This window comes from Chinchilla lanigera, unplaced genomic scaffold, assembly GCF_000276665.1.
Source record: "Chinchilla lanigera isolate Chin_1 unplaced genomic scaffold, ChiLan1.0 scaffold00019, whole genome shotgun sequence".
Lineage (NCBI taxonomy): Eukaryota > Metazoa > Chordata > Mammalia > Rodentia > Chinchillidae > Chinchilla > Chinchilla lanigera.
In genome coordinates, this window is record NW_004955420.1 from 27,674,060 (window position 1) to 27,684,951 (window position 10,892).

At 43.7% G+C, this 10,892-nt stretch overlaps 1 protein-coding gene across 1 annotated transcript in view; it reads left to right on the forward strand.

Moving 5' to 3' along the window:
- Ano10 (anoctamin 10) overlaps positions 1–8,040 on the forward strand; it is a 109,539-nt gene extending 101,499 nt beyond the window's left edge. The window contains exon 12 of the mRNA XM_005383486.2: positions 7,870–8,040. Within this exon, the coding sequence (XP_005383543.1) occupies positions 7,870–8,025 (156 nt within the window). The 3' untranslated portion in view covers positions 8,026–8,040. The remainder of the gene's footprint in view (positions 1–7,869) is intronic.
- The last annotated feature ends 2,852 nt before the right edge of the window (positions 8,041–10,892 follow it).

Sequence of the window (10,892 nt, forward strand, 5' to 3'; positions counted from 1 at the left end):
ATGGAATCCGTGCATGGCTTGAGCAGAGCAGTCTTCGCAGCATTAAGTCTCGCGGTGTATGAACACAGGCTGCATTTGTGTCTTTAATTTCTTGCGTCAGTGTATATAGTTTCACTGTGTAGGTCATTTACCTTCTTGGCTAAATATATGGTAAATGGGACCAATTCTAGATGTTCTGCTTCAGATTGCTCATTGTCATTGTATAGAGACGCAAATGTATTGAATTCATTTTAGTTTGTGTGTGTGTGTGTGTGTGTACACGTGCGTACACACACAGCTAGGGATTTCCATTTAAGATGATGCGATGCAGGCAGACATAATTTTACTACTTCTTTTCCAGTTTGGATGCCTTTCATTTCTTTTTCTTGTCTGAATTTTTCAGCCAGGGTGTTCAGCGCCCTGTGAGTAGAAGCAGGAGTGGGCGGCCCTGCCCTGCTCCTGGGAATAGAGGGAACGCTGGGGAGCTTTGCCCTAAGTACAGTGTTGCGGGGATGCTTGTATGTGGCCTTTATTATGTTGAGGTCATTTGCTTGTGTTCCTAGTTCGCTTTGTGTTCTTACTGTGAAAGAGCATTACTATTATATCTCTTCCGCATCAGTGTAAATGATCATGTAGTTTTCATCTTTCATTCTTTTAACACAGTACAGTATTACATTGATTGATTTTCATGGGATTCCTTTTTTACCCTCCAGAACTGAAGTCCATTTGGTCACGATGTGCAGTCATGTCACTGTGCTGCTGAATTCAATTTGCTGTGCATTTTGTTGAAGATTGTGCATATGTCTTAATCAGGGATATTGGTCTATAATCTTCTTGTATTCCCCTTGTCTGGTTTTGCTATCATAGTAATGTTGGCTTTGGAAGTATTTGTGTCTCTTCATTCTCTTTGGAAGAGTTTGTAATGTTGGGTAGAATTCATCTATGAAGCCATCTGCTCCTGGGTTTTGCTTTGTTGAGAGATTTTTGATTATTGATTAGTCTCTTCATTAGATGATTTTGTTCATTTTTTTCTCATGATACAATCTGAGTAGGTTGTATGTTTCTAGAAATTTATCTGTTTCTCGGTTATCCAGTTGCTGGTGTGTAACTGTTGACACCAGTCTCATAGTGCTTCTTATTTCTGGGGTATCAGGTATATAATCTCTTTCATGTCTGACTTTTGGTATGTGATGAGTCTTCTCTTCATCATTAGTCTAGCTAAGGGTTTACCAACTTCATTGATCTTTCCAAACTTTCCAAAAACAACTCTTTTGATTTTATTCCATTGTTTTTCTGCCCTCTACTTATTTCTCCTCTAATCTTCATTATTTCTTTCCTTCTATTAACCTTAGATTTGGTTTCTTCTTATTGTGGATCCCTAAAGTGTGTAAAGTTAGATTACTGACTTCAGATCTTCTTTTATACGTGTGGGAATTTGTAGTATAAACTCTCCTCTGAGACCGGCTTTTGCATATAAGTTTTGGTATATTGTTTGTTTCCATTTTCTCCAAATTTCTTCTTTGACCCACTTGATTGTTTAATTTCTACTCTTTGTGAATTTTTCAGTGTTTTCTCTCGTTTTTGGTTTCTACTGTCATTACATCCTGGTTGGAATAGATACTGGATAGGATAGGAGCCTAACCTGTGATCATTCCTGGAGATCGTTCCAATGGACTTGGGAGGATATTCTACTGTTACTGAGTAGAATTTTCAGTCTCTGTCTGTTAGGTCTGTAGATGTTGTTAAATTCTCTGTTTCTGTACTGATCCTGGGTCTGGATACTGAAATCTCCAACTATCTGACTACCGTGTGTTTCTTCCTTCAGTTCTGTCAGTCTTTGCCTCATCTATTTGGACACTGTGGTGTTGGGTACATGTGTACTTGTAACTTCTGTATCTTCTGGGTGACTTGATCGTCTTATCCTTACATAATGTCCTTCTCTGTCTGTTGTGATGTTGTCTGACTTAGCGGCTGTTTTCTCTATTGGGCGTATGATCGCCCTGCTTTCTCTTGCTACTATTTGAATACACTTTTCCCACTGTTTCAGTCGCATCCTGAAAGTGTCCCCATGTGTAACACAAGTGTCCTGTAGCACACAGCTCGACCTTCTTCAAAATCCACTAGCCATGCTGCCTCATGGTGGGATAGAGCAGATAGTATTGCCGTTGTGCTTGTTGTTTTCTGTATTTCTTGTAGTTGTTTTGTCTGTCTTTTCCTCTTTTGTTGTCTTCCATTGTATTTTGATTTTTTGTAGTGACTTCCTTTGATTCTTTTCTCATTTCTTGTATCTTCTATAGATATTTTCTTTGTGATTACCATGCAGATTACAGTAAGCATCTTAAGAGTTATAACAACCTCAACCCTGTACCTTGCCCTTAATATAGCAAATATCATATATTTTTCAGTATTAGTATTTTATCATTGTCTTTATTCTTTTACCTATTAAGTTACATACCAAAATTAAAAGTTATTTATACATCACTATATTATTACGGGATTGCATAGTATAGCTGTATTTCATATGCTTTAATGTTGTTGCCTAGTGTCCTTGAGTTTCAACCTAAAGGACTTCTTTAGTATTTCTTACAACTCAGGTCAAGTGGCAGCAGATGTTGTTTACCTGGGAAGGTCTTTATTTCTTCGCATTTTGAAGGACAGTTTTTCCAGATACAATGGACCCTTGACTCACAAACTCAGTTTGTTTCTGAGGGCTGGTGGTGACTCAGATTGTCAGTTGAAGGCTCAGGCTCCTCTATATGGCTTTCAAAGTCTCTCTCCAGTATGCAGGCAGATCTCAGTGTCTTTAGAGAAACATTGGCTGAGGATTTCTCAATTAACCCCACACAGGGAAGGATGTTGCATGTTCCTTCCAGAATAAGGGTTAAACCTGTATTTGAGACCATCTGGAAGCACAAGCACCTGACATTCAGGTCAGAACTCAAGACTTTGGTCATAAGTTAAAACTAAAATTCTAGTGATAAACCGAGTTGCTTGTATGTCAGGCCAATCATAACTCCAGGGTCCACTGTATAGTCTTCTTGGTTGGCAGTTTTTCTTGGCATTTTATGTAGGTCATTTGTCCACTTCTGGCCGTTATTGTTTCTACTGAGAAATCTGCTAATGATCTTCCGAAGTCCCCTGCATGTGACAAGTCTCTTTTCTCTTGCTCCTTTCAAGAGTCCCTGCCTGAATTTCCACAGCTGGATTATAGTCTGTCTTGGTAGGGGCCTCTCTGAGATCATCCTGGCTGAAAGTCTTGTAGATGCTTGAATTTGAACATCTTTTCTTCCTCAGCTTTCAGAAGTTTCAGACATTATTTCTTCAGATGAGCTCTGTTCCCTTTTCTCTCCCTCTTCTTCTAGAATTCATCCAGTTGATGGTGTCCTATCAAGCTTTCTGTTTATAATTTCTTTCTGGTTTGGTTTTGTTCTGTTCGTGTGAGCCAATGATTCAAAATGGCCTCTCTTCAAGTTTGCTTATTCTTCTGCCTGGTCAAGTCTGCTGAACTCCTCTAGGGAATTTTTCTACCCAGATATTATGTTTCTGTAATGCATGGCCCCAGCTGTTTTGAAAGCTGTTCCTTAACACATGTACTCTGGTCCTGTCTCTGAAGCCCAGGCCTTCCTTTCTGTGGCATCAAACCTGACATTGGCCTCTCTCTGTGGCTCCTTTGGGGATGACCTGCTATTGTTTCAGGGAACTTGATCTTCACTGGTCCTGTCCTCAGAAGTTCTGGCAACTTCTCTTGTTATTCCATCTTGTTCCTTTTACAATGTACATTTCTATTATTTCAGGGAGTCTTTGGGACTGGGAAGCAGTAGATGTATGTGCTTGATCCTCCACCTTAAATTGGAAATACCTAAAGTTGTTTTCTTAAAAGTAATTCCATAATACTTTTGTCAATCTGCACTTTATTAATCATTTTTATAAATTGGTATTTGACATGTAACTTGTCTGAGAATCCGCAGAGGATATTTTTCAGGCGTTTCTTTTGTACCGTTGAGGCTGGGCTTTGAGCGGGAGAGGTAATGCAGTGGATGCGCCACGCCAAGAATCGAATTGGCTTTCAGAAGCCTGAGTGCGCAGCTCGCATTTGCATTTTCTGTTTCAGAAGCGATAGGGTTGTGACACTTTGCTTTGTACAACATGCAGCCTCTCCAGCCAGGCACATCAAAGGATTTCTAGTTTTTGCAAAATAAAATGGTTCTACTCACCGCATGTGTGCCTGGCACAAGAGTCCCAGAGCTTGACAGCCCCGTGGTGACCAAAGGTGTGCAGTGGGCTGCTGGAGGGGCAGGCGGCCCTTTCCCACTGGCACTGGAAAGCGTTTAACTCCGGTGCCCACTTTCTGTGGTCCTGGTCCTTTCCTTCTCCTTTCCTCGCAGAGCTTGCTGTATTCATTGCTTAATGCAAATTATTGTGGGGAGCCGACGTCCTTGTATTTGTTAGTTTTAAAATTCTGCCCATCTCTGTGCACACATACACACACACATGCACGCACACACACAATGTGTTTTCTCTTCATTTTGTTTAGGATATAATTTTGTGAGTTGATATAATAGAAGATCATTGGTGAATAGTCACAATCTTAACCTATAAAATATCTGCTCTTGTCACTTTCAGTATGTTTTTCTTCAAACATGAGTGACTTGTTTCATCTTACGTTTTCCTTTAAGTAAACAAGCCAAAATAGGTAAAATACTTTTCATAATTTTTTTCTTTGATCAGTTAACATTAAGCAGTTTCCAGCCTTGAGATAGAGTGACTATATGAGAAATAAAAACATTTTTTAAAGGGGATCTTGAAACACAGTGCTACAAATGTTATTTAGGTCTCCAGGCTAGACCATGAGACATGCTTAACCCATCATGATGACTTGAGTTCTTGGTTAAGAGTGAAGAAACCAATCAGAAAGAGACCGTATAGGAGAGGTCTCAGTCACCCTTCCCTGGCTCTGCAGGCAACTCTAGGTCCTTCCTCTTCTGCACCTCTTTTCCTCAAAGCTGTTTCCTTGCTGCCAGTGCTGTGTGGAGCTCTGCAGTGTTGTCTTTCTCACGCTAGTCCCCGTCCCTGTCCCACGCATGCAGCGTGACTCTCGCCAAGGCTGGGAGGGGTGGACAGCTCCACTCATTAAATTAATTGCCAGTGTCAGGGAGTGGTTAGTACTCTGTTTTCACTTTTTAAAGTAATGTGTGCTAAAGCAAATATGTACAGTTGTTCCAGAAACTCCACCTAGAATTGGGGGCGTTTCCAGGACAAAAAGTGAGTGTGACTGACAAAGGGAGGTTGGGAAGAAGGTAGAGTTAGGGTTAGGGTTAGGGTTTAGTGTTAGGGTTTAGGGTTAGGGTTTAGGTTATGGTTAGGGTTAGGGTTTAGGATTAGGGTTAGGGTTTAGGGTTAGGGTTAGGGTTAGGGTTAGGGTTTGGGTTAGGGTTTAGGTTATGGTTAGGCCACCATTTCAGCTGTCCTGCTCCTGGCACTGTGTGCTTACTGCAGTGCAGAGTACCTCTTTCCACAGTGCTTGTGTTCTTGGACTGTAGGTAAGAAGCCAGATCCTCCTGTGGTCAGTTTGTTGGGCAGACAGACGGTTGTTATCAGGGAGGAGTAGGGCCCTGCGGAGTACGTGTAATTCATTTATTGTGTGAGGGGCCCCTGTTTGCTACATACTCCTCCCCTGCTGTTTAAAAGCTGTAGCGCATGACCACTGAAGTCTAATGCGAAAGGGACTGCCTCTAGTGCCACCATCCGAGGAAATGCACTGTAAAGAGGCCATGTTTTAAGGAAAAGAAACCATAGAGAATTATTCATGCAAGAATATTGCTGTGTGTATCTAAGCCTGTAATGTGGCCTCCTGTTTGGTTTAGTCTTGGTAAACCAGTCCCAAGTTTCCTCCCACAGAAACTGGCCCTAGGTCTGTGGCAGCCTCCTTGAACCCTGAGTCACCTGGCCCATTCCTAGAAGGACCTGTCACACCAAGGGAAGCAGCTCTGTTCTCCTGGATTGCTTTGCTTGGTTTTGTTCTTTAAACTAATTCACACCAAGACTCTGAGGAGGAGGAAGTGGCCCCTGTTCATTACGGGAGAAGGACAGGGGTCAGCAACTTGGTCCTGATGGCCTCTGCCAATCTGAGGCAAGCCGGCCTCTGAAAAATTGAAAGAAGATTTCTTTTCATCCACTAATTCATTTCTTGTCTACTCCATCCGTGGAAGAGATTCTCTTATTTAAAGCTGTATCTCAGTACTCTAATAGCATAAAACAATGGCATAATTTAATGTTTTCTTAATTTTGTGTTTATTCTTTGTGGTTTATAGCCAGGTTCTTATTCGTTCAGTTCATTTAGTTCAGAGATGTGACAGGTGATAGCATCTGATCCATGATGTGTATCTTTTTTTCTTGTTTATTTGTTTTGAGACAGCACTTCACTATGCAGTTTAGGCTGGCCTTGAACTCACTGTGTATCCCAGAGTGCCTTAAACTTGCAGCAGTCCTCCTGCCTCAGCCTACCAGTTGCTGGGCTTACAGGCATGTACCACCACACCCAGCCCATGTTGTGTTATCTGCTTGCGTTCCTCCAATGGGCCCTGAGGGTGCATGTTCCTTGTCGTGCCTTTACACTGACTGAAACTACTGTCTCAGGTCCACTACAGGCCTCCCATAAACTGCAGGCCATACCTGGCCTCATCGTCCGTTGAATTATTCTTGGCTCAGTGTGATGCTGACTTTACCATCTCATGCCTCTCCAGGAGACACCCACTTATTATTTATTCTCCCTTTTCTTTTGAAAATATCACAAGAAGGAATTCATTTAGTTTTTCAACTGTCTTCTTTTTCTGTTGGTAATTGAATATGACATTTCTTTAGGCTACCCTGTCCCTTTGACTGATTTCCTTAACGGTTTTTTAATCTTATCTATAAATTTTACACCTTTGCCAGGCATAGTGCCGCGCACACACTTGTGATCCCAACACTCTGGGAGGCTGAGGCAGGAGGCTCACAAGTTGAATCCTGCCTGGGCCACTTAGAGGGGTGCTGGGTTCAACTGCCAGTACCACAAAAAAGTAAAGCCCACAGCTTTGCCTGAGTCGTGGTCTGTGCTCTCACGATGAGGCTTTATTCGTGGTTGTGCAGACGTCTGTGGTGCTGACCGCAGATAACAAGGGGGTGCCAGGTTGGAGAAGCACCGTAGGTTGAAGCTGTCCATCTGCAGAGCGGGGTTACAGCGCACGCAGTGCTGCTGGCTGAACAGTAAACCGCGCATCCTTATGTTGTGGGAAACGTCCTTATTGCAGTGCTGGTGCAGCAGAGGAGCGTCCTAGCCAGGTGTTCCACTCGCGTGTCTGAATGGTACTCTCCGTCTCTGTGCGCCCGCCCTACTGTAGATGGAGTCAGAGGGTGAGATGGCACCCAGTTCCAGTCATTCAGTTAATCGGTGTTTACTGAATTCACGTCAAGACGCTCCGGGGGCCTGCAGGGTCCAGGCACTTTCTGTCTGAGATGCACTCGCTCAGCCGTAGCCAGCCCTGCTGTGGGGCGCGGTGCGGGTCCTGGGCAGAGGGTGGTGCGGTTCCGCCACACACTCTGTTGGCTAAGGCACAGGTAGGGAAAATGTTGTGCAGTGCTTTGCGATAAGCTTTGATTTTCTGTGAAACACTGAGAGTGGCATCTGGTGTCAGATGATGACGATCACTGGCTTTTCAAAAGAATAAAGTAAATCAGTAATTATGGAATGGGCCACAGTGGGATGCACTGCAGATAACTCACGCGCTGCTTGGTCTTTAAAATGCCGCAGGCCAACAGTGAGAAAGTTCTCAAGGTTGACTAAAAGGACCCCAGAGCCTTAGGTGTCAAGGTCTGAGCGCCCCCTGTCAACTCGTGTTCCTTCTTTTTCAGCACGCACTCCTGGCTCTGAAGTTCATACTTGCGTTTGCCATCCCTGACAAACCACGCCACGTGCAGATGAAACTGGCCAGGCTGGAATTTGAGTCTTTGGAGGCCCTGAAGCAGCAGGTAACAGAAAAGAATGTCCAGTGTTTCTTTTGTAAGTGACAGAGACAGTTCCCAGGGACTGCTGTTGATGTTTTTCTCAACCTTACATTTATGACTGATGTAAATAAACATGGAAGATCCATTTAGGACGCCAAAAGCAAAGCTAGATGCCAACCACGTGAGTAACAGACTGGTGGAAGGGCTAAACTCAGCAGACAGGGATATTCAGGCAGTGGTAATAAAGACTAGAGCGAGGCTTCAGCAAAAGAACAAGACAGATGTGTAAGAATCACCAGGCAGCTGCCTCCAATCCCTGATTCCACCCTGCAGAAACATCAGGGCGGAGACTGCGTAATAGAATCCGAAGTGATATCTTGCAGAGCACAAGGAGGAATGAAAACACATGGGGAGAAGCAGCAGAAATTGCCATGAAAGGAGAAACTGCTTCTCAATGAGTCCCACATTATGCCACCCAAGAGAGAGAAGGAGGGAGGCGGAGATGGAGGGAGGCGAGAGAGAGAGAGGAGAGAGACCTGCCAAGAAACATGCACCCTGGAGCTCCCCGGCTGGTGATTTTTTGTGCCTGTGGAGAGCACAAGCAGGGAGAGGGGAAGAGCCCTAGATGCCCGGAGTGGTCTGCCTCCGGGGAGACCTAGGAACCCAAGTAGGGGAAAGTCAGGAAAGCAGCATCTTTCTGAGGTCGAGGATCCCTTGCATGCAGCCTCTTCAGCCTCCAGACCACTTTGCACAAGAGTTTTCTCCTTGTGCCTGAGGAGCTGGGAGGAAAAGCAGGGAGAAGGACCCCAGGCTGAACCTCTGATAGAGGGAAGAGACCGCAGCATCCAAGCAGCATGTGCCCCTCACTCGGGGGCCACCCCGGAAGAGAACTTGCGGGAAGAGGGTAGGGAAGAGGGAGAAGCTGGCCGCCTCGCCAGAGCTGTGCACATGTTTGTCACGTAGCTGACGAGAGGAGAAACAAAGCCACCGTGTTTCCTGCATGGAGGGGAAGGTAACTTCTGGCATATGAGCCAGAGGGCCTGTGTCATAAACTAAAGCCCACATCAAGCTCTGCGGTGAACTCCAGGCGTGGGAGCATTCGTAGCCCAGGCCACCACTGACGCTCAGCTCCGACCCCAAGATGCTGGCCAAGGCAGTGTGTGAGAGCAGGGCCTGGGAACTCACGTACGCCGGGGAATAGTATACTGTCCCTAGACGTGAGGGTTATACAGCTAAGCACCACGGGTCAGGTCAGTTGTTAAAGACAGTGGCAAGAAGGCATGTTACAAAGTTTAAATAAAATAATTTGCTTCCTTTCATAAGGAATAATGACCAGTTTAAAATATTATTGAAGAATAAAATCCCATTTACAGAAGAAACCCAATATAAAACCTAAATAGGTGGTAGCTTGTGAATGTAGATAATCTACATAAAGAGTATTTTTTTAACTCTCTTGAGATCAAAAAATGTAGTCTTATGAAAACCCAGTGCCAATTCAAACAGAAATAAACATTTGAGAATAACAAGGAAACTTCTGAAAAGAAGAAAAACAGGTTCACAGCTCTGCCTGATGTTAAAATGTATTCGAATGATATAATAGTTAAATGCATTTTGAATTTGAGAAGAAATAGATCAGTGGAATAGAGCAAAGTCCCTAAATGGACCCAAATAAAAATGGGGTTCGGTTGATGGTAACAGTGACATTTTGTGTCAGTGGGAAGAAGATTGACTGTTGCATGGTTTCATGACAAATAAGAATTTCAAAACCTTGTGACACTTTCTTATATTACTTATGCACTGTTTTCCACCAATCTCACACTCAATCCCACACAATTCCACACTCAGATGGTTGAGACTCATTGTAAAAATTTAAATCACTTTTTAAAAAAATTCTTTAAAAAGCCCAGAGACATCTTTCAGTGTGAAGTGCCTTCTCAGTCAGGACAAAACCCCTAAAATCTTAAAGGAAAATACCGACAAAGTAAAATATATGAAAATGTAAAACTTCCATATGATAGGGTGAAAAAAGCAAACTCAAAAGATAAATTGGGCACACTGAGAAAATATTTGCGTGTCTAACAAAGGGTTAGTATCTTTAATTCAAAACATTTCTACAAACCCATAAAAAACGACAGGGTGCTCAGTCTCAGCTAAAGAAACGTAAGCTCCAGCACCAGTGAAATCCCATGGTCTCAGTCACTCCCCAGTCAGTGAGACATGGGGCCTGAAACCCACAGCTTAAGGGAGGAGAGGTTTATTTGACTCACAGGTTCCAGTGGGTCCAGTCCATGGTTGCTGGCTCCCAGGCAGACACACACGGTGGAAGGGCCTGGATGAGGACAGCTACTCACTGCAGGGCAGCCAGAAAGCAGAGAGGGAAGAGGGGAGTCAGGGGGACGGGAGTACACCTGTCCAGGGCACATCCCAGTGACCTGATTCCACCCAAGTCCCACCTCCTAACACAAGACTTTTGGGGGACACTTTAGATCTAAACCATGACAGCTGTGTTCCACCCATTCTGCTGAAAAATGTTGCTGATGCCCTTCTGTCAGGGACATGGGAATGCATGTTCTTTCACACACTGTTGGTAGCAGCATGAATTGGTTCAGCCTTTCTAGAATACAAAGAAATCAAAATGTGAATGACTGCTACACAGAGAGACTCGCATCTGCAGCATACCAAACCACAGTCCTTGAAATGCTTCTTCCTACAGAAACGTGGAGGTAACTGAATTTCTCAGTAAGAGACTCGTTAGATAAGTTGCAGCATATCCATATATTAAAATTCTGTGACCCTTTTTTTTTTTTAAAAAAAAAAAGGCCTTTGCTGGTGTGTTTTGTGAGTATGGAGTGCACATGCGCACTGGCTGTTTTATTAAGAACAAGACGATCCCCTTTGAGTGAAATTACAAAGTAAAGATGGAGGGAAGC